Source organism: Temnothorax americanus, unplaced genomic scaffold (genome assembly GCF_048541705.1).
Source record: "Temnothorax americanus isolate GAGA-0224 unplaced genomic scaffold, ASM4854170v1 Scaffold1, whole genome shotgun sequence".
NCBI lineage: Eukaryota > Metazoa > Arthropoda > Insecta > Hymenoptera > Formicidae > Temnothorax > Temnothorax americanus.
Window position 1 is genome coordinate 3,885,291 of NW_027509230.1, and position 26,294 is coordinate 3,911,584.

The 26,294-nt window shown below is 38.3% G+C and overlaps 5 protein-coding genes across 7 annotated transcripts in view; 2 read left to right on the forward strand and 3 right to left on the reverse strand.

Moving 5' to 3' along the window:
• Positions 1-6,963, reverse strand: part of LOC143894017 (uncharacterized) — a 31,702-nt gene extending 24,739 nt beyond the window's left edge. Inside the window, exon 1 of the mRNA XM_077400011.1 lies at positions 5,745-6,963. Coding sequence (XP_077256137.1) covers positions 5,745-5,913 — 169 coding nt within the window. The 5' untranslated portion in view covers positions 5,914-6,963. The remainder of the gene's footprint in view (positions 1-5,744) is intronic.
• Positions 6,964-9,615: 2,652 nt separating this feature from the next.
• Cct4 (chaperonin containing TCP1 subunit 4) lies at positions 9,616-14,460 on the forward strand. Of its 2 annotated transcripts, none has more exons than XM_077400505.1 (11): positions 9,616-9,734; positions 9,824-10,012; positions 11,254-11,306; positions 11,407-11,496; positions 11,575-11,826; positions 12,045-12,140; positions 12,223-12,384; positions 12,467-12,811; positions 12,936-13,187; positions 13,597-13,881; positions 13,961-14,460. In XM_077400505.1, exons 2-10 carry the CDS (start codon positions 9,880-9,882, stop codon positions 13,840-13,842), a joined length of 1,629 nt encoding a protein of 542 aa, XP_077256631.1. In that variant the 5' UTR covers positions 9,616-9,734; positions 9,824-9,879; the 3' UTR covers positions 13,843-13,881; positions 13,961-14,460. The 2 variants fall into 2 exon arrangements, with proteins under 2 accessions (XP_077256631.1, XP_077256634.1); XM_077400508.1 differs by having other exon boundaries at positions 14,235-14,460.
• Positions 14,461-14,926: 466 nt separating this feature from the next.
• On the reverse strand, positions 14,927-19,605 carry Pgant7 (N-acetylgalactosaminyltransferase 7). Of its 2 annotated transcripts, none has more exons than XM_077400422.1 (11): positions 19,339-19,605; positions 18,961-19,134; positions 18,652-18,857; positions 18,402-18,568; positions 18,097-18,304; positions 17,749-17,925; positions 17,420-17,663; positions 17,110-17,331; positions 16,913-17,011; positions 16,698-16,823; positions 14,927-16,612 (listed from the first exon to the last, which is right to left on the reverse strand). In XM_077400422.1, exons 1-11 carry the CDS (start codon positions 19,387-19,389, stop codon positions 16,472-16,474), a joined length of 1,815 nt encoding a protein of 604 aa, XP_077256548.1. In that variant the 5' UTR covers positions 19,390-19,605; the 3' UTR covers positions 14,927-16,471. The 2 variants fall into 2 exon arrangements, with proteins under 2 accessions (XP_077256548.1, XP_077256554.1); XM_077400428.1 differs by having other exon boundaries at positions 18,961-19,141; positions 19,339-19,604.
• A 1,014-nt stretch (positions 19,606-20,619) lies between these two features.
• Colt (carnitine/acylcarnitine carrier protein colt, mitochondrial) lies at positions 20,620-26,285 on the forward strand. The gene is made up of 5 exons (XM_077401714.1): positions 20,620-21,007; positions 21,176-21,290; positions 21,760-22,074; positions 25,066-25,239; positions 25,357-26,285. Exons 1-5 carry the CDS (start codon positions 20,912-20,914, stop codon positions 25,542-25,544), a joined length of 888 nt encoding a protein of 295 aa, XP_077257840.1. The 5' UTR covers positions 20,620-20,911; the 3' UTR covers positions 25,545-26,285.
• LOC143894240 (uncharacterized) lies at positions 22,306-25,037 on the reverse strand. The gene is made up of 6 exons (XM_077400383.1): positions 24,759-25,037; positions 24,390-24,527; positions 24,189-24,320; positions 23,296-24,113; positions 22,675-23,224; positions 22,306-22,539 (listed from the first exon to the last, which is right to left on the reverse strand). Exons 1-6 carry the CDS (start codon positions 24,795-24,797, stop codon positions 22,366-22,368), a joined length of 1,851 nt encoding a protein of 616 aa, XP_077256509.1. The 5' UTR covers positions 24,798-25,037; the 3' UTR covers positions 22,306-22,365.
• Positions 26,286-26,294: the final 9 nt, after the last annotated feature.

Here is a 26,294-nt window from a genome sequence, read left to right on the forward strand (position 1 = left end):
TGTTTCAGCACGCGAACACGCGTGTGCGCACAGAGATTACCGGGTGTCCCGCGTTCGAGAGGAGTAAAGGCCGAGTCGCGCGTATCACAGGCGGGACCGAACCGACAAGGATATGACGGAAGCACGTAAGATGAAAGTCCGAACGTAACGTAACGAGTCGAGAGTCGATTCTGTATTACGACGTTCATTACATCGAACATATTTGTTTTCGTTTTGAACGGAACGTGCAGCTCCACATGCAGGAATGTTCTACGTATAGAGATGATATTATACCGTCTCACACGGGATCGTCCTGATTTAGTCAAGTTAATTAACTGGTTGATTAACTCAGATTTAATTTCCGTTTCACGTTGTCCCGTCTGTTGAAAGTGTTTGTTAGTACTAGAACTACCGACAATTAAATTTCAATAAGTTATATTATTTAAGTACATTATATATTATATTATAGTAGTATATTATATTATACGTATGGATTCTCTCTCTCTCTCTCTCTCTCTCTCTATATATATATATATATATATATATATATATATTATATGTATATATATTTTTTTAAAGATAAAAGAGAAAAGTAAATTAATCGTTTACATATTGCAATAAAAGTTCAAGAAAAATTTCAGAAAAATACACTTTATAAATTCAAGCAATATTCATAAAAACTTACAGACCAGTTATTTTGACTATTTTATTATAATTCTATTTTAATTCTATTATAAACCGATCAACAGATTCGCTACTTTCATCGTAGAAAGGATGGAAGAAGTTTAGCAAGTTTCACGTGCTCCAATTCAAGAGACATCTTTGGTCTTTCGGTCAAGACTCCTTTCTTCGCCGTGGTATTGAATCAATGATTCAAAGGACAGCGATCCCTTAGGACTCGCGTAAGTAAGGGTTTCTGGCGGTGTGGCACGGTCTTAAAACGCGATGCGACGCTCGCACGCATACGCATACGCGCGTATGCGTATTGCCGCCGAATCGTGGCATGCCTCGCGGTGTGGTATCGGTATCAGACACAACGACCCCGGCGCGGCGTCCCCGGCCAGGGGACCCGAAGCCGCCGCACTTTCTAAAGACCTTCGCCAGTTTCGCCGAGCTTGTCTATCGCCGGCCGCGAGTACCTCCTATAAGACGCATAAGTACGCGCGCGCGTACAATGCCACCCATTAACGAGCAACGAGCGCCCCTGAGATCGGCCTTTCTTTCGACCTATAGCCGAACGGGCGGCGCGGATGATCCACCGCACGCGTTTTCGCTCGAAAACCGGTATCAGAGGCCGCGCGAGCGCGGTCGATCGACTTGCCGCCGCTTTTTAAGACCGGAGGTAGGCCGACGCGACGTATCCCGCGGCACGATCATCAGGAATTGTGCCACCTTGGCCGTCAAGAATTTAAAATTCAGTGCGACACGACCACTCGCGTTCTTCGGCGCTTCTCTCAACGCGGCAACCGCGGGATCGAATTTTTTATCCAATAATCGCTTCATGGATCGTTAATTATTTACTCCTCTGGCCTCTCGCTTTCTGGGGCGTTTTCGCGCCCAGGGATCTCCGTGATTGCGGGGAAACCGCGTGTCGTCAGGACGGGACACGATGGTATGCCGCAGTGGCATAACTTCAACCGTTTCGACATTTCGCCGCATAATCGCCGCGTAGGAAATCATCCTCGCTTTCCGCTCTCGCAAGGGGCTCTCGCAAGCGGCTATATAAACGCCGTTGGCCTTCGCGTAACGTCGCGTCGAGAGGACCACAGTGCGGTATTGCCGACGATGATGCTCCCCCGCGCGCGCCTGCCTACACGTAGTGACATTTACAACTTGCACCGCGGTGTGAATTACTTATACTCGGACTCGCACGCGGGGACACATCACGTCGCAGCTGCGTGCGATTTATCTCATGACATTCGCGAGTTCGTTGAAATGGTTTCGCATCGGGGCTATTATGTCGAGATTGCGCGATCGAAGATCAAATTGAGAGAAAATAGTCCTGACTGTATCACGTATGACCTAAAAATCTTTGTGTCAATCGTTGGAGAACGTGGAAAATTATTGATGCATCACGTAGTATACACGTATGTCTGGCGTATAACGTGAATTCTAAGAACTCGTAATATGTAAATTAACACACTAATGTAACTTTTAAGTTACATGAAAATTAAATTAAAAAAGCGGAAAAAACAGTTTTTTATTTTGAAATTCTCATGCGAATTGTTACTTCGCGAATTGATTTTACTTGAAATATATTTGTCTTTTTTGAACCTAGGCTCCAAAGTAAAAAAGTCGTCGGAGTAATTGGTTCGGAATAAAGAGAGCGTGTAATTTCTAACAGCGTGATAAGCTTTAAGATCGCTAATATGATTTAAACGATAAGCTACAAGCACGAGAGGATTATAGAGGCCATATACGCAGACCTCTTATTCGAGCGCGTATTTCACCGCTCGAGTGGAATCCATCGCATATTGATGGAATTGCCGATCGATCCGCGTATTATTCTTCACACGTGCCCATACCAGCGTTTCCCAACCTGATCTCGCTCCGAAAGCCTCTACAGACCTAGATGCGAAATTGCGAAGCTCCTTTTAAGTCTAACAAGGATACAATAAAAACCTTTCTAAAGCTCGATAGAGAATTTATGGTAAATGCTTCAAGTCTGAACCTCGAGATTTAACGTTAGAACTACCGACAATTAACGTATATCTATTTCTATATTATTTAAATAATATGCTATATTGTACAAACTACTATATTTATAGTAAATAGTAGTATTTATCAGTTTAAAGTGTGTTTCCCCCTTTATTCCGTTTTTTCAAAGATATATATTTCTACTATTTAAATATATTATATACAAATATATCTTCGAAAATAAAGAAATAAATATAGTAGGTATATTTGAATAGTTAAAATATATATATCTTTGACAAAAGGAACGAAGGCGGAAAGAAACTGATGAATTTAATCATTTACACATTGCATCAAAAGTCGCGGAAAATCTCAGAAAATGCATCGTTAAAAATTTGATAAAAAATTACAAACCAATTTCGATTGCCTCGATAATTTTAGTGTAAAATTTAAGATTGAACATCTACCAGTTAATCAAGTCGATATTATAAAGGTATATATCCTAAGGTAATTCTTTAACGCAAACTTTCCGTCGCCGCTTTCCATCGTCGAATATCGAGCATTCGCCGAGGATGAACGAGAGCAGGTAGAAGAGGTAAGATATACCCTGGCGCTTCCGCGTTTCTCCTTAGGTACGTAAATCTTGTCGCGATTCGCGAACACTCGCGACGTTGATACCGCGGCTCCTACGTAGGAATTCGCCGGGAAACCAACGTCCTACACACGCACACGCATCTTACGCGCGTGCACGGTACACACCGGTGTGTCGCTGCTGCCACCGTCGTTACAATGGCCGAGGTATTTCCTCTAAGAACACAAGCATTCTTTGCTCCCTTCCGTTTCGCGAAGTCACCGCGCTGCCTCCGGGAATTCGCGGCCTCGCGGGAAATAACGCGTTAAAAGGAAATTAATCGACGGTTTTAAATACCCCCGCTTCTCCATTCTTAAATTCGCCGTGCGAACGACGACGCTTCCCTCCACGTCGAAAATCCCGATGTTCCGAGCCGGTGACGGAAACGTTAATAATTCGCAAACGAAAGCGAGATTCGTGGAGATACGCGCGGAATTAATATTCGCACGCGTGTGCGTAACATCGGAATTTCGCCAGCGTCAAATATCGTATAACAGATACCGCGGGTGCACGTGTATAATTCGCCGCTCGGCGCTCGGCGTGTTAAATTACTTTCACCGGCCGAATCCGTACGCGCGTGGCTGGCACAGGCGACCGAAGCAAAAATCTCGACAAAAATCCCGGCCGAAATTGTCACGAACCTCCGAAGTTGTGGGAATGCAACCCTAACGGAGATACGGCGACCCTTCGGAGATCGAAGAAGCATCGATCTCTCATTTCCAGCTATATCGGAATGGAACGACTGGCACTTATATAGATAGCTGTTTACGAATGAAAAAGATTTTTTCGCAACTTTATCACATTCCTGACACACCGTGGGATATCCGAACTATTTTAGATGTTGTCTGACTTACGCATCCGTCATAAGAAAAAAGATTGTTTCGTATCTTCTGTCGAAAATGTCTATTTCCCGTAAAAAAAAATGTTTTTCATTATGATCCGTAGTCCTTGTGCATACTATATTACTATATAGTACTCTACTGTGTGTAATTCTAGTAGAGAATTACTATATAAAATGCTATAATACTACTAGAATCATTATAAGTAGTTTTTCATTATAATCCATAGTCCTTGTATATACTATATTACTATAGTAGTATATACTCTACTATATAATTCTAGTAGAGAATTACTATATAAAATGCTAGAGTACTTATACTAGAATCATTATATTTCCCTATAGTTCACCGTATCAAGTGATTTCACTACAATCCCTAATTTTTTTAAGAGAATTTTCCGTCGAGAGAAATCTTTTTAGCGAAAGAAGAGTTTTCCGCTGCGACAACCTTCCATATCGAAGATCTCCGTTTAGAAAATTAGATTAAAGCGACCGGTCGTGCAACGGTCGCTCAGACCGCTCGGAATAAAATTCACGCGGCGGAAACTTGCGTCGCGCGCGACTCGTTACACCAGTAATTCATATATGGAATAAGTGTCAATACATGTAAAATCACTTTCAATTCCCTTCCCAGAACGCCAAATTTTTCACGTCGCGCAACTTCAAGCGTTTAATCGAACGTGACGCGCAAATCGAACGTTCTAATTACATCGGAACGTTTATCCAATCGTCGTTCAAGCGAATTTCGATTTATACATCGAATAAATCGCAAGCGAGTTTAATAAGAGAATTCATCGGACGGGGAAGAAAAAAAAAGAACACGTAGTATAGCCCCGAGGGTCAATGGAGACACTTTTAAAAATAGCGTCAATTAATGGTCGAACTGGGATACTCATCCAAGTGTGAAGTGCACATCCCCTCCCGCCTCCCGTTTCTATTTCTCTGAATGACGTCGGCTTATTGTGCCGCGGCGAATTGCGATGCAATCTATCTTTCCTAATCGGAAGAACAAGACTGCATTTTTTTCCCTTTTTTTTTCGAGAACAATATATTTTCGAGCGCCATCTCCGAATGAGGGAAGCGATGCGTTTTATCGGACGTCCCTAAATGTGGAAAACGCTCACGGATTCTCGGCGTTTAAATGGATACGTATTCAAAGAATGCGCATTCTTTACTTTATTTCATTCGTTCGCCAAGTCTCGCTGCTGAGTCCGGGAATTTAGTCTTACGGAAAGTGGCGCGTTCTTAAGGAAATCGACAATAAATTTTTAACAATAAATATGCACGGAAGCTATTCTAAAAGCGGCATTGTGTACATATCCATATAGCATTATAAAATAATTATTATATACATATATAACATATAATTATGTATATAACAAATATAAATAATACAGATAACAAATAAAAATATATATATCCATATAACATGATATATATTGTTTTATTTGTTACGTATACCTATATAATTATTTTATAATCTCCACACACACAAGTCTCCATTTAAATATATTAAATAACTTTGCCGTTTATATATATAAAATAATTCACGAAAGCTCGAACTCTCGTCCCCCGTAGACTTCGAAAGCTATATAAAAGAGGTGGAAAAGTGTCTCCATTGGGTCGGTGGATCAACAGGTTGCGAGGTTGAGAGAGACTCACTCTTATGCCGGCGCCACTGCCTGTAGAGAAGCGCGGCGACGGCGAGCAGAAGGATCGTCGTCAGAAAGGTCCCGATCACGGCTCCGGCCACGCTGCCCGCCCCGAAGCAGGTATCCTGCGCTGCCGTTGCCGTTGCCGGTGCTGGTGCTGCTGCTGCTGCGTCCTCCATGGCTCGCTCGCGCTCAGCCTCAGGTCCGTCTCTCGCGCATATTCTCGCGCGGCTTCAACCGGTCGCGGCGTTCTTACCGCGACTCGCTCTCTTTCCCTCTCTCTCTCTCTCTATATATATATATATATATATATCTTTCCGTCTCGTTTTCTTTCTGCCTTTCCTCCTTCGTCGTATCGTCAATTTGGTCGCATAGTTTCGCGCGCGCGAACCGATCCACTCGGGCAAAACGCGAAATGCTCCGACGAAGGATTCGCTATACTCTACTTCTATATTTCGTCGTTTTTTTTGTTTTTTTTTTCGTATTCTACCGCTCGGCCGTCGAACGCGAAAATTCGAAGGCGCCTCGCGGGCGGAGGGAAAGCGACCCGCACAGTCCGTCGATTATATCCGTGACTTTCCTATCCGCGAAAAGTCGCGTCAACTCGATTGCGAAAACGAACGCGGGCGTTCGTAGTTTCGTAGCGCGGCGTAAAATGCGTCGCGACGCGGACGGTGGGTAATTGCGGCGTGGCGAATCGCGGCTTCTCGCCGTTAATAACCGTCGGTCACCGCGGCGACGACGGGAAAGATCGATACGCGAATTCGATCGCCGATTCGCGAGCCGCTAATCCGCGGATCGTCGAATAACTCGGGATCTCGGCGACGCGCGCGAACGAAAAAGGAATCTTCCCTGCGGTCTCAGCCGTCGGTCCCGGAAACGCCGGCGCGGCGAGGCATCTTTTTGCCCGTGGGCCTCCGCGGATTTCACGAAACCCGTCTATACATTTGCGCGCGCGGGCGCGCAAATCTCACACGTCGCGCGTAAAAAATCTCTGCTCACCGCACGTCCCTCTGCTCGCTGTAGCGCCGCGCGACGTACTGACGAAGCGGTGGGAGCGGAGCGGTGCCGCGCGGAGCGAGTAAAACAGGTAGGCGAGCAACAGGTGCTTCTGACTCCGTCGATGGGGGTTAGGGAGAGGAGGGAGATTGTTGACGCTTCTCGCCATCAGGGCCGGCCCAACGCGGACGTCCGAACAGGAGCCTTTGTCGGCAGGCCCCAACGAACGCTTACTTATCTGCAATCCAGCTGCAATCTGCCTCGAATACACTTTTTCATAGTCGCATTTTTTTGCGAAATTATCACGTTATTGTTTTTAAATTGCTGTAAAATTTTTTTAAATCATAGTGAGTAATAATATATGAAATGTGATTGTATTTATTTAGAACGTTAAGTAGCTTTACGGCATTTATTACTAGCAGTTTTCGTGATTTTATTTGTATTCGTGAAATCTTATGAGTTGAAAATAAAGAAATGTTTATATGGATTTTTTGATGAGAGTTATTTTATGATTATTTTGTATTATTTTATTAAAACGGAGAAAGAAAAAGGAGCCAAGCAAATAAATATATTTAACTTACGAGACGATAATTATTATGTAATTAATAAGTTTTATATAATTTTTTAACCTAATTTAATAATAAAATGAAAATCGTGCGTGGTATAATAATAAAGTGATATATGTGATTTTTGTATGAAATCTTTGCCTAATTGTAAAACGATTAATCTTTCTATGTTAATCGATGAGAAATACTAATAGCTTTAATTAAATATACAATTTAAAGTAAATACAAAATTCAACGTTAATAAATTCTTTCTATCTTTCTATCTCTCATATAGAAGCTTTGCCCTCTAGCATTGCATAATAATAATATACCACCCAAATATGTTTTAAAATTCAGGAGATAACAGTAAATTGTTTTAGAATCTTCCAGCTTGAATTTGCTTCTCAAAAGTAATTTGTATCCCAGAATGTTTCGTAAGAACCATTCGCGAAACCGCAGCGTGAGTATCGTTCCGATAAATACTTTATTTCTTCTTTATTTTATGCGGTACTTATATATATATATATATATATATATATATATATATATAAGGCCTCCACACAATGAAAAATATAAGAAACGAAGAACAGATATTAGCGATTAGGACTAAAAAATCATAAATAAAGTTGAATACACAATGAAAAAAATACAAGCAACAGAAACAGAAAATAACACGGGCAATAGATTTTTAACCTATCGGAAGCCGTGTATTAATGCTACACCAGCTTTATTCCTGATTTCGTGTTTCTAATCAGTAATATTTGTTTTTTGTTCCTTATATTTTTCATTGTGCGGGGGCCTTTACGTCGGTGTCCAATCGCCTTACATCCTGATAGCTCATTCGTCGTTTCCTTCAGAGACGTCGCTAATAGTCGGTATACGACCAATCACTATCCAGGAAACGTTTAACTTCGATGTTTCACCAATAGGGGCAATAGGAAATAGCTCCCAATTTTTTAGTCGTTGCATCATAAGATCTATATTTCTTTTATAGCTGAATTAGAGTGTAAATTAGTTGCAGAAAAAGCAGCTTAATAGCTCTTAATGATTCTTTAACGTAATTTCTTTATATACTTAAATCCAACGAGGAACTAAAGAATCACTGCATAAACACTTTTCCGCAGCAAAGTGAATATATGTATATATTTGGGCGAAAGCAAGAATAAGGTATAAGATTCCAGTGTAGTCCACTGCAGCATTAAAAAACAAACCTAGAGATTTGTACTTTGAGGCTAAATTTCTTTTTGTTGAAAATTTCACTCTCGTTTTCGTTCTCTCCTTTTCTTCTCTCCGACGTCTGATCGTTATGTCTGTTTCGACCGCGTTCAGCAGACACAAGGACACAACTGTTGAGTTCGTCTTATCGACACTCTGCGTTGATTAGTTGGTTCTAAAAGTATAAGAGCCACGCACGTCCGACTGCTACTGAGCGGCTTGTCTGCCTGAACGCGACCATTTTTAAGTGTAAAGTTGTAAAGTGTAAGGGTTGGTTTATAATAGCCGTAACCGTTGATTTAAGGGGATCCTAAAGCCGTCTGTAATACCGGCTTTTTTTCTTAGCACTAATCTTTTAATTGGCTTTATAGAAATGCAAAATTCTTGTCTAGAATTAAAGTACGCATCAAAATCTAGGTCATGGTGGTCGAATTTATATCAAAAACGAGAAAAAATTAATATTTTTGTTAATTTTTGGTATACGTGACGACAATATTTGCTTTGTACAAAAATTCCACAATAAATATCCACAAAATTAGACCGGCATGACCTAGGGACAACATTTAAGAACAATATCGTGCAATTAGATTTAAGATTGAAAGCCTAGAAAAAAAGATTAGTTTAAATAAACTTTTATATGTGCAAAAGCACATTCAGAGGTTGACATTGCGTGTAGCGAGAGATGGCGCAGCAATCGAAACAAGGACAGATGCCTCTCGTTAGACAAGGACAGATATAGATATATAACATAGAAAACAGGATTAGAAATGTTGACATTGGGTGCGTTCGGGAAGACGCTATTAGTGCTATTTGCTTATTTTATCCTTGTTTTACACCTGATGAGCGATAAAGATAGAATGATGCAATAGCGCTAATAGCGCGCTTCCCGAACGCAGCCATTACCGACGTCGAGGAAGTTCAGCCTTCACTTTAGGATCCCCTTAAGCCGTAATTTTTAAGAAATTGACCAATCACAGTCGAATGTGGGAAGAATAATCGACTGTGATTGGTCAATTTCTTAAAGATTACGGCTTAAATCAACGGTTACGGCTATTATAAACCAACCCTAATACGGTGCACTATACGTAGAACAGATCGAGGTGCCTGCGTAGGATGCGCACGCGCGAAGAAACCCGGCTCCTCGATCAACGCTGATGCGACATTGCGACTTGCGACGTGCGACGTGCTCCGTTCTTCGTGGTTCTTCGTTCTTGATCGTTCTCGGCGAACGTCACGCTTTTGTAAGTATCGACGTTTTGCCGTTGGGTTAGGTGTGAAATAATCGCGATTCGCGTTAAACGTCGCGTTAACCGACTTCTACGCTGTTCAGAAGAGGCACAGAAGCGTATCTTCTCTGTAACCTACTCGAGAATCCGACGACGAAACATGACCAAGAACATGTTCTCGATGAGGAAGCAGGGGATGGAGAATGGCGACGGCCGCGGGGCCCATGGCCAGGCCTATAAGGACAAGAGCAAGCCCGCGGACATTCGCAGCAGCAATATTAATGCTGCCAAAGGTAAAATTGTGATCGGCGGTCGTTTCGCGGATCGTGATCGGGACGTGCCTCGCAGTTCGGTGGGCGGTTATGGAGAACACGAGGTCGAAGAAAATATTACCTTATATAGCAATGGACGCGTTGCAGCCGGCAAAACGACTGGCATGCTCGACGAGCAAAATACATTGAACGATAAAAATTGTTGGCTGCTTTGTCACGGCTGGCTGCTCAGCCTATTTTATCTTCGCTTTCTAGCCGATTTAGTTTGTTATATAAATTGTTTGTTTGTTTTTTTTTTTAACAAACGTTCACTGATTAATGGTTAATCTATGCTGTAAATTTTTGCTTATTCCGTAAAAGTTTATATAGATATAGTCTTGCGTTTTATTAGGCTTAGTTTACATGGTTGAAATATTTTCAAAATCCATATGTCGTTAATGGGAATATATTATTTTTCAGTAATGATGATGATTTCTAGCATTTTATTTATGTTGCAATCAGTGGACTGTATACTATGGAATATGAACTCTACTCTAGAAGAAACCTGGAAAAACAAAAGAGATGGAGAACCATAACCAGCCCCTTCTTGAGTGCGTTCCGTTTGGGCGCTCACGCGTCGTAGCCACTGTAAGCATCGTTCTATCTTCGTTGCACATCGAATATCAAACGAAGATAGAGCGATGCTTACGGCGCGTGAGCGCCAAAACGGAACGCACTCTTGTCTATTGTACTTTTTGAGAACAATAGAAAACCACTGACCAATCAAAATTCACTAAACGAAGACACAAATGATCCTTGATCAACCCATGTTTTTCTTCTTGCCGCCTGGGCTGAGTTCATATTCCAGTATAGTATATAACTCACTGGTTGTAACAATCTGTATTATTTTGAAAGAATATGTGTTCGACAACGTACAAGCTGCTTTTAGCCACATAGCATTCGCTCAGCAAACTGTTCTGTCAGCTTGAAAGTGTTTAGTGTCCACAGAGAGCTGATTACTCTTTATATGATTGATGCATTGAACTGAGTCGAACTTAATCATAAAGACAGAGAAGCAAACGTTAATATATAATAAAGTATGTTTTTGCGTGAGATGACACTTTGGCAAAAACAAGCTTTCTTAAAATATGCTATTCCCAAAATAAGCAGCCAGCCGTGACAATCTTTGTAGCTTTGTCTATTATTATTTGCGAGGTAAACAAATTACAACAATTACTCTTTTTCTACGATTTGATTACATATAAATTATTATTTTTCTGTAGCTGTCAGCGATGCAATACGTACAAGTCTTGGACCTAGGGGCATGGACAAGATGGTAAATTTTATATTTATTACTTTCATTTAAATTTATATACATATATAACACTATCATATACATAATATTAATTCATTTTGCACATATGCAAATATGACAGATTCAAGCTAGCAACGGAGAAGTTACTATCACTAATGATGGTGCCACTATCCTGAAAGAGATGAACGTGATCCATCCCGCTGCGAAAATGGTGAGAAATAAATTTCTCACTTTGAATTTCATGAAATTTTATATTATTTCGTATTCGGCATATATATCCTATGTTTAGCTCGTCGAGTTGTCAAAGGCTCAGGACATAGAGGCTGGCGATGGTACCACGAGTGTTGTTGTGATAGCTGGATCACTGTTAGAGGCAGCGGAACGTTTGTTGCAGAAAGGCATTCATCCCACTTCGATCAGTGACGCTTTTCAGAAAGCGGCATCTAAAGCAGTATCAATTCTGGCACATATGTCCATACCTGTTGACCTTTCAGACAAAGAATCTCTTGTCAAGGTTGCAGCAACGTCTCTTAATTCTAAGGTACGTTTAAAAATGCATTTGATAATGTTAATAATATCACTCGTTATTGAGATCTCAAAATCTTGAATACTCGCAACTCGTGCGTTCGTGTGTAACTGCGCGAGACACTACCGTGTCTCTTGATCATACTATGTCAGTTTTTATATGCAATTCTAAATTGTTACATATATAACGATTCAATACTTGTTATTTGTTATTAATATTAATAAATACTTTAGGTTGTACATCAACAATCCAGTCTTCTTGCACCACTCGCCGTGGACGCAGTATTAAAGGTTACAGAAGAAGGAAAGGAAGTGTCAGTTGACTTAAACGTGAGAACAAATTTTTTATAGTACTATTATTTAATAAATTAATGGAATGACATGGATTTGCTCATGTGAATTTCCTTTATAGGATATTAAAGTGATCAAGAAGTTGGGAGGCACCGTTGAAGACACTGAATTAATAGATGGATTAATATTTACCCAGAAATCTTGTAATGTAAATGGCCCGAAACGTATTGAGAAAGCTAAAATTGGATTAATTCAATTTTGCATTTCACCACCGAAAACTGATGTAAGTATCGTGACGTAACGTGATACAAATGTATTCGTTTTCACGTCTGTGCATAGATGGATAATCAACTTGTAATTTCTAGATGGATCATAACGTTGTTGTATCTGACTATGCAGCGATGGATCGTGTTTTAAAAGAGGAACGTGCCTACATACTGAATATTGTAAAACAGATCAAGAAATCGGGTTGTAATGTACTTCTCGTGCAAAAGTCGGTCTTGCGCGACGCTGTCAGTGATCTTGCGATACACTTCTTGGATAAAATTAAGGTCATGGTGGTAAAAGATGTGGAGCGCGAGGATATTCCTTTCGTGTGTAAAACACTGGGTTGCAGGCCAATCGCGTCGCTGGATCATTTTGTGCCTGAAAATCTTGTCAATGCGGAGCTCTGCGAAGAAGTTCAAACTGGAAATTCGAAATTTGTCAAGGTGTGTTTTCGCTTAGAAAAGCGAACATGATCACGAGATGCGATATTATTTTTGTTTTATCTTTTGTAATTCAACACATTATATCTTAAATATAAATTATATAACAGATGTGTTTTTTACACAGATCACCGGAATCCAAAATCACGGGAAAACAGTCACGGTTCTCGTACGTGGTAGCAACAAATTAGTATTAGAAGAAGCTGGGAGATCACTGCACGATGCCCTGTGCGTCATTCGATGTTTAGTAAAGCAACGAGCGCTGATTGCCGGTGGTGGAGCACCGGAGATTGAACTGGCAATAAAATTGGGAGAATACGCAGTGACCTTAGGCGGAATTGATGCATACTGCATTAAAGCCTTTGCAAATGCGCTTGAAGTTAGTATTAAATGCGCGTCCTATAGTGTTTTTTTTTATGTTTTTTTTTTATGTTTTTAAGAATATACTATTATATGTATTACTTCAATTTTTTTGCTTTAAAAAAGGATTATCACTTATTTATGTAGTTATTATTTTTGTTTTTTTTATTTTTGTCTTTCCTTCAATGATTTAATTTTTTTTATTTTTGTTTATCAGTGGAATATTTTTTTACTAAAAATTTTTTATATTATATGAAGGTAACGCCTAAAATGGCCCTAAATCTTTTGCTTGACAAATAGCTATTCTGTCATTAAGCTATTCAGCATTCTAAAAATATTCATTCTACTTGGAAATATCAAATTACATTGACGTACAACGCCTGGAATAATTACGATGCTTAATGATTTTTGTAATTTACAAATTACAGGTGATTCCGTCGACGTTAGCCGAAAACGCGGGTTTGAATCCGATAGCCACCGTAACCGACCTTCGCAATCGACACGCGAAGGGTGAAGTAACAGCGGGAATTAATGTTCGGAAAGGCGCCATCACTAACATATTGGAGGAGAACGTAATTCAACCACTACTAGTTTCTACCAGCTCGATAACTTTTGCTTCTGAAACTGTATGCAGTATACTGAAGATCGATGATATTGTTAACGCGATTCAATAAATCATGGAACATAATTTAAAATTAATTCCGTATTTTGCAGTAAGTATAATTAATAAATACATAATACTTATGTAATTTAATGTTTTTTGTTATCTTTATAATATGATTTTCGTTACAGACTTATATACACGTTCATCACATTCGTTCCACTGGTTATAAAAAGTCTGTACATTAACAATTACAATCATGTGCTTTTTGCAAAAGTTTTGCATATTGTAATACTTTAATATTTTTTTAAACACGTTAGCACTGAACAATAAAAAAGCTTTGAAACATTTTATTATGAAACAATAATTCTAATGAGTATTGTCAATCTATTGACTTAGTATTAATAAGAAGCAGTACGTGATGCTTGTCTAAGTTTCAACATGCAATCACTTGTATACTTCCAGGTTTCTGCGGAATATTTCTATTTTCAAGATCAGGCAAATTTTTTGATTGTGCGTAGCAAGTTCGGCATGCTGGTTAAATTTCGGGTGACTCGTGCCAATGTCTTTGCTTTGCAGAGCATCGGCATGAGCCCGCAATCACCTAAAGTAATTTCTTGAAATGACCGAGAAAATTATATATTGTCAAAGTATATAGTGTATTAAATAAATAGAAAACTCAGTAAAACAACCTTTTCATGACTATATTTGCTTAGTTCATTCTTTTTTTTTACTGAAAGATTTCATTTTTCAAAAGAATACTGCTCGACGAATGTCTATCCCATGGTACCGAGGTATATTTTTTAAATGTACGTGTAATCAAACGATAAATTTTACGCCCATTTTAATCGTGGCTCTTGCAATTCTTCCTCGCACTTCCTTTCTCTACTTTCTTCTCTTGAAGGTGGAAAACTTTCATAATGATATATTGATTGTTTAAACAACGAGAATAACAATTTTGATTTTTAGGAAAAAAATATATTTAACATATAATCCGATGCAAAAAATATAATATTGAATTCAAGAAACTGTAACGTCTCATGACCCTGTAAAGATTAGTAGAAAGATACTCCAAATTTTTTTTTATAAAGGAAGAGGTCGTAAATTTGGATCTTGTAAATATTAATATTTGTATCTAAAAAAGATATATACATATGTATGATCCTCTTAACAATTTAATCGAAATATAATCTCATACAATAGAGTTCTGGCCAAGTATAACTAAACATTAAGTACATCTTGCACATAATAAAATATATATTATCTATATTGAAATATATTGCATTTTTATTTTGCGTTATAAATCAACAGCACAATCATATTCATTGCTTTTAAACCCTAAATTGGATCCTAATAATAGTCGTAAATGCGATTAAGTACATTTATATGATAGCTGCATTAGAAATCTCAAAATGTTACACATCGAGCTACATTAGAAATCTCTAAATTTTACGCGTTAAGATTTCAATACTCGAAAAAAGAACGTCCCATTCAGTATACTGCAGATAAATATGCGCAATATCGTTTGTGTGTTTTTCGTAGCAGCAATAATTCCTTATTTATATATCAATAAAAATAAAAAGTATAAAATAAAACCAAGAAGATAAATTCTTTAAAATATGCAAAGTATAAATCTGAAACAAGCATTACCAACTATAAAATTCTATGTAAGTCAGCAACTTTATGATGGAGTAACAAAGAATATACCTCTCTCGATTTTTATCAAAAAGCTTACATAAATAGGTAGTTAATTATACAAAATAAAAAATCATATTTTTTAATATTACTAATTCTTAATCGTTTCACTTCACATGTTTGTAAAATCATTAGTTTTATACACTGATTATTAAACGCCTAAATGTCTTACAATAGTGATGAAGAATTTGACCTACTGGTATAAAAATATGTCTTATGAATATGTAATAAGTATTTCAACTTTCTGGAATGTACACATCTTTTATGTATAAATTTCACACATTCTCGCATAGGACTCACGCAGATGTATATATATATAGTATCCATAGTATATATAAATTACAATCTTCATTTAGAAATCTCTATCATAGTATCAACCTTAATCTCTCGAACAATATATGAGAAGACTACATTATCAACTTTTCCTGAAAAGGAATATTTCAAGTGAAATTTTAATAAATCAATCCATCTTAGAAATATTATAGAAAGAAATCTCGGCAGTATATATATATAGCAATAGGAAGATCATGTATCAAAATATTTCTCATACTGCTATTCAACAGTCAACACTAATTTTTCGTTACAGTTTATCAGTCTGCGTGAAGAAGCAATATGCATTAACGGAATAGTTTTGCTCTAATTTTTTAATAATTTACATATCCAAATATCGTTTTAATTAATACCTAAATATAAACACTTTTTTCAAAAAACTCGTAAATTTAAATTTGAAATTTTACCTTTTGCTCTTCCTAATATGAATGCTTACCTCCTAACTTTCACAGATATAAAATCCGAGATTGCTCTTGCATATATGTTCGATGTCAATATTCAACTTCGTAGTCATTATTTATTTATATCACTCACTAATGTGTATAATGAGTCGGTCACAAATAAATGTTAAAATTACATGTTACTAAATTAATTTTGCGTTTTTTCTGCGAGAATTTGCGCACAAACTCGATTAATTTACACATTTTGTTAAACAAAGTTTTAGCTTATTTTCTATATTACCACCGTGGATGGACTTGGTGAAAGCTCCATTGTTGATAAGTATTGTTTATGTCACACGGCATCAGAGATAATTGCTGAGTTTGAGGATGAAGTGCCACACACTTCTTATGTACTCTATGTAACAGAGTCTTTGTTTTCTGCAAATACAAATTAACATATACTGATGACGTTTGCGTAAGATTTTTGTTTCAAATTTTTATCATCAAAGAGTAATAAACTCACTTCGTCATACTGCCACGGACCATCTGCAGTTCCTAGACGACAAAACGCATATTTTACACCTTGGCCGTCTGCTTCAATGCATCTCTCACCGACACCTAATTGACCCTTCGCATTCAGCCTAATAAGCTAATTAGAAATATACAGGATTAGAGGTAATAAAGCATAGAATAAAGAAACCGAGTTAAAATAGAATAAAAAATGAGGTTTCAAATTACTTGATTGTTTCCAAATCCATGGCAATGGGAAGTAGCCATGAGACTTGGTGGTGCATGACCCATAGTGTCCAAACATGAACCGGTTGCCACATTTCGCAGCTAAAAGGAGAATTATTGTTTAATACAAAAATTATATATAAAATTTGTTGAGAAAACTTAAACGTACGCATTTATTTTACGCTCTTGATCAAACGTACCTCTCCCCAGTGAATATTCGGTGGCAATTCTGGAAATTTATCTAGCACGTCATATGCCACATTATCCATATACCACTGGAAGCTCTTGCATTTCTTGCGTTCCTTGAAGGCCAACTGCTCAGATATATCACCGTGATCGAGCAATTGAGCCAGAGGTTCTCTGGTATAAAAGAATTTCTTGTGTTTCTCGTCAAACCACGTTTCTATAACTCGTTTATAATTCTGTAAAAACAATTCACTTCATCATTATTTCTCTGTCTCGATAAGGATCTAGATATACATGTGCATTTACAGACAACTGATTACTCACAATAGTTATCAACGGTCCTTTCTTCTTTTGAGCAAGTTTACCGAACGTGTAAGGCATAAATCCTCGGTAAACGTGTCCGACGTGTGAGCACGGTACCCAAAAGATACTTCCACCGCATTGCCATATCTTAAAGGATAATTCGAAATTTTCTCCTCCCCAAACAAGCAATCCCTCGTCATATCCACCCAATGATAAAAAGTATTGTCGATTTATCGCGAATAAACCACCAGCGTGCGTAGGTGATCTGTAAGTCAAATAAATAAGATAATATTGGACAGAAAAAATGAGATAAGCTAGATAACAAAACTACGCAGAAATAGGAATTGCACCTGTATGGCATACTGTCATGTGCACGCGTCTTGGCTTCCCGCCTGGGCAATTCGTTCTCTTTATACAACATGCCCCACTCGAAAATTCCTCTGTACAAATGTCCTTCTTGATACACAGGACGATATTCAAAAGTTTTATGATCAATGCCGTCTATCACAGGAACAGTCATTACGTTTCTAAAAGAAAAGAAATGTATTCAAAGAAATTGTAAAGTTATATAATTTGTAGAATAGAAGAGTTAAGGATGTACTTCCTATTTGATAGCATATTTCAATTTTCTCAAGTTGCAAAACAGAAAAATATCTCGATATTCCTTCATTATCCAATGTAAATTGAATGGTTTTTACCTATTTTCAGCAATTGGCGCTAAAAGCGGGGGCAGCCAATTCACATTGACTTCGCAATGAGCGTCTAAAAATACTATCACTTCACCCTTGGCTTCACGCGCTCCTCGGGACCGCGTTCGTATTAAGCCTTGCCTTTCGTAGTTTCTAAGTAATCTAACTTTCCCTCCCCATTGTTCAACATAGGAGTCTAAATCGCCTTTTAGATTCTCTGGAAAGAATTCCATTAATTTATCACATATGTTAATTATCAAGCGCTACCGACATTGTCAATTATCACGCTTCACCGGCTTCATGCAGGTATATACCTTTATCGGAAAAATCATCGACAAGAAGAACCTCTTCAAGCATCTTCGACGGGGTGCGATCTATGACGCTTTGGATAGTCCGCAGTAAAACTGACCAACCTTCGTTGTGAAAAACTATAATGACACTGGTACGTGGTAATTCCTCTGGATAGTTCCAATGCTTACATCTATGTTATAAAAAAAAAGAAACGCCGAAATTAAAAGATCAATCAGAAACTAAATATTATTAGCTGTACGAGACGAGACTCACTCTGCGGGTCTGGTATCCGGTATCGCTCTCGACAATGAGATCTCATCGGAACATACCATATTCATACCGTAATCGGATTCCGATTGCTGGACATCGTTTAATTGATCGTCTCTCAAAATATGCGGTTTACCACCTTCTCCAGGGCCAGATCTAACCGGTACATCTCGCGGCTCGTAATTTCCCAGGCCTTCCACAAGCACCGGTACCTGTGCCAACATTGAAACAAGACATATTTAACGTAAAAACAGAAGTATCAGAGAAAGTCAACAACAAAAATTTTGTAATACATAAATATACAAGATACTTTACCTGTTTCTTACCGAGACCCTGTGCCCAGTACTCCTTTATATCGTTCATGTGATTGTCCGAGGAGAAATTAAGTAGAATGTATAAAACCAGCAGCAGCAGGCTGACGCCAATCAATATGTGGGACAGGCGATTTCTTCTAAGCTGTACAATCCTCATCTTCCTCAAATTATTTATCTGAAAACTTAAGCGAGTTTAACAGTGTTTATTGATTTTCGCAGCTGTAGCGCGAGATCTCCCGAAAATCTTCGCCGACGACGCAAATCACTTCGAGAGTAAATTACAAATCGGGCAATTTAGCCGCCGCACCAACATGCGGAACTAACTTGTCCTATTTTCACCCGACGATTCCGACAAATAAATAAATGAAACGCGCGATACCTCTCGTCGGAAGGAAAGAACCGGGATAGCCCCAAGCTGGCTCAATGGCATGCATCCGTGTCAACGTGTCGAACGTCAATAATTATCGCACGTTCGCAGCCCACCTACATGTTCATTGTATCAAAACCGTGATGTCTATTAATAACATTTGCATAAAAGCAGTCAACGTGTCGCCAGCTGTCCGCGTACTAAAAATATGGGAATGGAGACACGCTGCATTCGCAGAGTAGGGAATGCCGCATGCTCATCGCCATGCGTATGCTAACTAGACTGCTCACTGCTCACTTCATCGCCATTTTTGATGTCGAGGATGGGAAATGTCAAATGGGAGTATAATTTTGCGAAATAAATTAGGAATAAAAAACACCTTTATATATATAAGACATAAAAATATATATATATATGTTTAAACAAACTACATACTATATGAATCTAATTTAATTATTGGCTTCTACGTAATGATTATCAAGGTCTCTACAGATCTCAAAAAGCGATCTACTAACAACATGTTTAAACATTGCAGGTGTTACCTATAATGATCGTTTATTAAACCGCGCTTGAAAAATAATACGATTTTGAAAAGCTACATCTCTAATTCTTTTCCAGCATACTTTGGACTTAATAAAATAAATAAATAAATAAATAAACACAAACAAATAAAAGAAATAAAAAAAGTTTGTAGATATGCGTATATCCTCGCGGCAGAAAGTTATGGCGCTTCTTTTGAATGAGTTTCGAAACGCAACGATATATACTTGTGAACAATCACGTTTGCATATTCCAACTTGTTTCCTGCAATTTGAAAAAGAAGAATAGTTTATATATATATATATATATATATATATATATATATAGTGCGCTTTATACAGATTTCAAAAGTCCAGGAATTGCAGGAAATAATTATTAAAAAATCACAATTTTATTCAAATTATCGAAAATAAAATATGATTTACGTGATTCTCAGACTTTTAATTTCACTACACCTTTTACCTTTTGATAACTTTGACGATTATTTTTCAAGAATCTTAAAAAGATGTATATATTTCAAAATAACTGTTACTTATATTATACTTCTCGATCCTAACACAATAACTTTAACGATATTTCTCGTGAATGCATAATTTTGACGAGTGTTAAATTAAAATTACATTCCCGAGTATCTTTGATTATGATTAGTCAAATTTGTCTAAATTAGTTTGACACTTTCGTGTATATATGGTATATATATTTCTTTTCCTTTTCACGACGCTCGGAAAAAATATATACTCGTCCTCGTTTCGAGTGCAGACGGTGTAGGCAGCTGGAAAGAACAGACCGATCATTTTGCTTATGATACGTATTTGTGACGACTTTTCTCTTCGTTATTAAAATGCCGTTGCAATATAAATACGAATATACATTAGGTTGCGTAAAACACTGTGAAAAACGTCACGATCGATTAATGGGATTTACGATCTCGATACGTCAAGGGCCAATTGCCGGTGTACTTTGACCCCTGGCTTGTCAACGAGTTTTTAGAGCTGTTATTTCTACGGTATTTTCCTGCTGAGAGACCTCCAGTCATACAATCACCATGTCGGACAGCGTTAGCCCCATAAAATATTTCTTAAGCGGTGGATTCGGCGGGGTGTGCACCGTGGTAGCTGGCCATCCTCTGGACACCATAAAGGTGAGGTTACACCTTAATTGATCAGCTTGTTAAATCCAATTGACTGTAGAGTTTGCATATTCCTCTGTCCTCCCTTTTCTCACCAACAGTCTGCCTAGATATTGCAATCGACCTTCCGCGCGAATCCATGTGGGTTTTATGCGAAAAGAGATGTTGCTCTGTCTGCAGGTACGGCTCCAGACGATGCCAGTGCCAGGACCCAATGAATTGCCTCTGTACTCCGGTACATGGGACTGCGCTAAGAAAACGATTACCAAAGAGGGAATACGTGGCTTATATAAGGGTATTGATGTTGCGCTGAATACCTTACGAATATCGTCGCATCAGGGTTTTCGAATTTCAATGCCGAGATTAGAGATATAAGGATCTGTTTTCCATTGCTGAACTGGCTGCACTAGTTCAGAGTTTATCTTTTTGCTCCACATTGGAAAGAAAAAGATAATCTCTGAGCTAGTACAGCCAGTTTAGCGATAGAAAATAGACCTATATATTGTTAAACTATTGCTATAGATGTATTAACTGCACTTTGATCAACCGCATCAAGGTGAAGCAGACAATTTAATATTTTAGAATTTGCAAAACTTTACGTAAACGTTATGTATAAGTATTCTAGTAGCTCAACCGGGTCTCTAATAATTATAAGTAAGAATAGTTTACGTCTTCACAGATTATTTGTATTTTTGCGACTTGTATGTTTTTGAAAGGGAAAATTATTAATTGTTTTTATAAATTTGTTTTTATCATTTGTTCAGGCATGGGCGCACCGTTGTCCGGCGTTGCTCCGATATTTGCTATAAGTTTCTTTGGATACAGCGTCGGGAAAAAGCTGCAGCAGAGCGTTCCGAACGAGAAACTCTCGACGTCGCAGCTGTTTTACGCCGGCGCGTTTAGCGGCATATTCACGACTGTTATAATGGCGCCTGGTGAACGTATCAAATGTTTGTTGCAAATACAGCATGCGGACGCGAAGCCAAAGTACAGCGGACCTTTGGATTGCGCGAAGCAACTGTACCGAGAAGGCGGCATTAAAAGTATTTACAAGGGCACCTGTGCTACGTTGTTAAGAGGTAGAGATTCGTATTTTGCAATGTTACACAATTTCCAAATCGTGTATATTATTTTTAAACTTACATTTGAAAATGTTACATTTGTATATGCCAAGCAGAAGTTCGTTAACAGAAGTGAAATAGCAACTTTTACACAGGCTTATTATACGTATGCACACCAATACTTACCCTAGAGTGAAGGATCAGATATTATTTTTAGGAAAGGAGAATGTTATAAAAATTTTTAATGTATTTCTTTTATAATCCTCCGTGTATATCAATATATACATACAATTCGAGAAGGGAGATTGGCTAACTGATATCGTTATCTTCCTCGAAGCTTCTCGTCTTTAGAGACTTCCGAAGGTACCTTTTCTTCGGGCTTCTGCATTGTAAGCCACCTTTGCGCAATGCATAGAAGATCCCCCAATTCTGTAATCGTTTTGGCGTCGAACAGCGTGGAGCCGTTTCCTTGTTTCTGTTTACCTGCGTTGCACAAAGTCATTAACGGATTTGTTGATATATTATCAGATATATTAATTCAGTATTTGTCTCTGTTTGTGCAATTAAGTCGTTACAGCTTAAACAGAGATCAAATATAATATTACTGATATTAGTTACCAGATTAGGATTCCAGCTGACCATGACGCAAGTACAATCCCAAGGATTGTCATCCAATCTTATATTTTGTACGTGCGTTTGTTTATTTGGCAACCTCAAATTTCTAAAAAACTCTAAAGGTAGCGAAGTTAATTTGTTGCTTGTAAGTATGATTTCTCTCAATTCCTTCTGCTGTTGAGCAGTGAATAAACCAGGCGGTATGAATTCAAGATCATTATTCGATAAATCAATCCTCTTAACTTTCTCCAAACCGTAGAAGGCATCCATAGAAATTCGCTGAATATGACAGTGACTTAGATCGAGATCCAACAAGTTAGCAAGATCGACGAACGCATCGAAATCGATGCTCGAGACGTTTCCCCGCATCTCGAGATGTGTCAACGATGGCAGTCCTTGCAAGATGAAACGTTCTAATATTGGTATCTCTAGATTGTACAAGTGTAATATCTCAGCTTGACGTAGGCCCAGTAACGAGTTCTTCTGCAGTTTCAGTTTCGACGCCATACCTCCGAGATACAACTTTATTGTTGTATTCATGATCTCGAAGGTACTGAAATAAATATACGACAGTCTTCAGATTTAATTGCGGAAACACATCGCGTATAAGTATTACCTCATTACCTTGGAAAAATAGAATCCAGAGGATTGTCCGTGAAATCGGCGCTCACGAGCGCTGGGAAAGGCGGAAACGATAACTCCGATAGGAACGTTAAATTATTTTGTCTTAAATCCAAATGTTCCAACATGAGCAATCCTGCCAGGTCTACGCTCTTCAGCGTCAATAATTCGTTGCTTGCCAGCGAGAGTAGTCTTAAGTTCGGTGTGCCGTAAAAGCAAAATTCGGGAATGAATTTCAAACCGTTCCTTTCCAGCGAGAGATAAAGAAGGCTATTGAGGCCGTCGAACATATGCCAGGATATATCTTTCAGGGCGCAATCGTTTACCCTTAAATGCGTCAGCACACCGAGCGCGGCAAACAGCTCAACGTTTTCTCTATAGCCTTCCAATTCTTGCTTATAGAGATCATACGGCAGGATCTCTTTATCTTCTTTGTTCTGTTGGCTTAGAAAAATAAGCCGGTGACCTTTGTGCTGGCTGGTATTGCTTACAGGCACCTGATTTTCGTCGACTGTTTCCGTTTCCTGCGAGTTCACCGGCTTGATCACTAGATTCGCCTTGTCCTTGTTTGGCAGATTCAAGTTCGACAGTTTAACTCGTTCCAGATTTAGATACAGTAAAGTAGATCCCAGAGGATACATCGCGTCAGATGCGAGAATAATGCCGCCTTTATCTGTACTATTATTCGTCTCTTTCGTGGACAGATCACTGTAATCTATTCCTTGAATATCTAGCGATATCAGTTCGGTGAATCGTTGGAATGTAGTAGCTTGCAGAAGAATATCAACGTCCCCGCTGCCCGATTCGAGTAACGTCAGAACCTGATGAAACGCCAGGATAAGTTAATATATGTGTTACATATAAATGTATGAAATTACATGTGCTTTTCATACGACCTGTATATCTGAAGGAAGTTTAGCCAAAAGCTCTTCAGGGTTGTCGACAATCACGCATGTTGCGATCTTCAACAATTCATGAGCCATTGGATTGTCGTTCATATTGAAATCAACATCGTCGGAGGGTACGTCCTATTGATGACGAAGACGTTAAATTACGGAAGCGAATACCATTGATTGTCCGTGCTCGTTTGCTCATACCTGATTATTATCCCTGTTCGTGCTAGCCCATTGATGCAAGGATAGATCGGAGTACTTTTGGATCTCACAGGTACATCCTTGTGGGCATCTGATCTCCCACACATCACCGATATCGACAATTTGTCCCATATACTGATCCTGAATATAACACGATTTGAATCAATGATTCTATATTGCGACAGAATATGTTTCAAACTTATATAGATTACTTCGCGATTTTTTTTTATCTATTTCGTAACGCGTTCGACCTAGTTTGATAGAGCAATCATTTTACGTACATATATTAGTATTATATATCCGTGTAAAATAATTGCACGGAAAGCAAAGATTTTATTAACGAAGCGACAGTGTTAAAATTTGTATATATACCAAAAACAAGGCGACGAAAAACAAGAGAGCAAATGTCATGTTGTTTCACTATGTGACGATTTTGAAACGTAGCACGATACTTAGGACCAGCAGCAGCACACTGGCCCGAAGGAAACTGTATTTTGTTAACTGTTATCTATATGCTTTGATGTGCTTCCTATCAAACAGGATGCCTTCTATCTACCAGCCCACACGCTCTACTCGCTATTATTAATTCTACATAATGTTTATATGCCATCTTCGGTTCGCGCAAGGATACATGAGCGATTCCCGAATTTACTATGCCTCTATACGCTTTTTTTTCCAGATATTCCAGCCAGCGGAATGTACTTCCTGACGTACGAATATCTAAAGGAACGATTTACTCCAGAGGGAGGGAAACTTAGCTTACTGGCTACCATAACGGCTGGCGGTTTTGCGGGCATTGCAAACTGGCTGGTGGGAATGCCACCTGATATCCTAAAAAGCCGCCTGCAGACTGGTAAGTATATACTTCTACTCTTCTTTTTTTTTCCTTTCAAGATTTTAATTAAGCTATTAGAATTATATTTATTTACGGATATAAATATAATATTTATTAAATAATATTATTGTACAGCACCAGAAGGCACGTACAAAAACGGAATACGCGAGGTATTCGTTAAATTAATGAAAAACGAGGGACCAATGGCTCTCTACAAAGGTGTTGTACCCGTTATGCTACGAGCTTTCCCTGCAAATGCAGCCTGTTTTATGGGCTTCGAGATTTGCATGAAATTCTTGAACTGGGCCGCACCAGATTTATAACTTTAGCCGCGCGATGTAATTATAGAATTTTTGGAAAATGTTTTGCCTCTCGATACCCGTCGCTCGTCTTACACTCTCTACGATTTATACTCGGTAGATGACAAAGCCATTAATTTTACCGTGACAGAAATAGATTTGTGTAAATTTATTCTTGCCTCGCAGCTATTTCGAGTATGAATTTCAAACTGATGATATACACCAAATGTTAGAACTATTGGAAATACGGCGGAAATACGAAGTGAGATATTCATTTTATACAAAAAGAGTACTACATTCGAAAGTCAGATTTTCTTCTTAATTTTGTCATGTATGTACATAAGAAGCAAACGAATGAAAGTATGATACCAGGGTATAATATATACTTACGCAGGACTTGTTGTTTTTTGTAAAGAGTTTCAAATATATATGTCCAATGTTGTAAACAATGTAAACATATCATATATCGCGAATCGTGATATTAATAATTCTTAAGATACGTATTGAAAGACTGCTCAGTAACCGTGGTACATGTGCAAATTTTAATATCCCAAATGTATTGTGTATTATACAGTTTGAATATAAAACTTTATTAACGTAACAGTATATGTACATTAGTTACATTCGTATATTGTACACTGTATTATATATTAGAAAATGTACAATCTTTTTTTATTGGATTGATTAGCTTTGTAATATACTTTATGCACAAGACTTTTTTGAGGAAGATCGTAAACAATATACATACATAACGGACAAAACGAATATATAATT

Coding starts and splice junctions, on each gene's coding strand:
- Cct4 (XM_077400505.1), top strand. CDS start 9,880: ATGACCAAGAACATGTTCTCGATGAGGAAGCAGGGGATGGAGAATGGC. Junction 10,013..11,253: donor CAATATTAATGCTGCCAAAG/GTAAAATTGTGA, acceptor ATTTTTCTGTAG/CTGTCAGCGATGCAATACGT. Junction 12,812..12,935: donor GAAATTCGAAATTTGTCAAG/GTGTGTTTTCGC, acceptor TTTTTTACACAG/ATCACCGGAATCCAAAATCA.
- Pgant7 (XM_077400422.1), bottom strand. CDS start 19,389: ATGCCATTGAGCCAGCTTGGGGCTATCCCGGTTCTTTCCTTCCGACGA. Junction 18,569..18,651: donor CCGGATACCAGACCCGCAGA/GTGAGTCTCGTC, acceptor TTTATAACATAG/ATGTAAGCATTGGAACTATC. Junction 17,664..17,748: donor CATGACAGTATGCCATACAG/GTGCAATTCCTA, acceptor TTTGACTTACAG/ATCACCTACGCACGCTGGTG.
- Colt (XM_077401714.1), top strand. CDS start 20,912: ATGTCGGACAGCGTTAGCCCCATAAAATATTTCTTAAGCGGTGGATTC. Junction 21,008..21,175: donor ATCCTCTGGACACCATAAAG/GTGAGGTTACAC, acceptor CTCTGTCTGCAG/GTACGGCTCCAGACGATGCC. Junction 25,240..25,356: donor AAAAAGCCGCCTGCAGACTG/GTAAGTATATAC, acceptor ATTATTGTACAG/CACCAGAAGGCACGTACAAA.
- LOC143894240 (XM_077400383.1), bottom strand. CDS start 24,797: ATGACATTTGCTCTCTTGTTTTTCGTCGCCTTGTTTTTG. Junction 24,528..24,758: donor TTTTCGTCGCCTTGTTTTTG/GTATATATACAA, acceptor TGTTATATTCAG/GATCAGTATATGGGACAAAT. Junction 24,321..24,389: donor CGAACAGGGATAATAATCAG/GTATGAGCAAAC, acceptor CGTCATCAATAG/GACGTACCCTCCGACGATGT.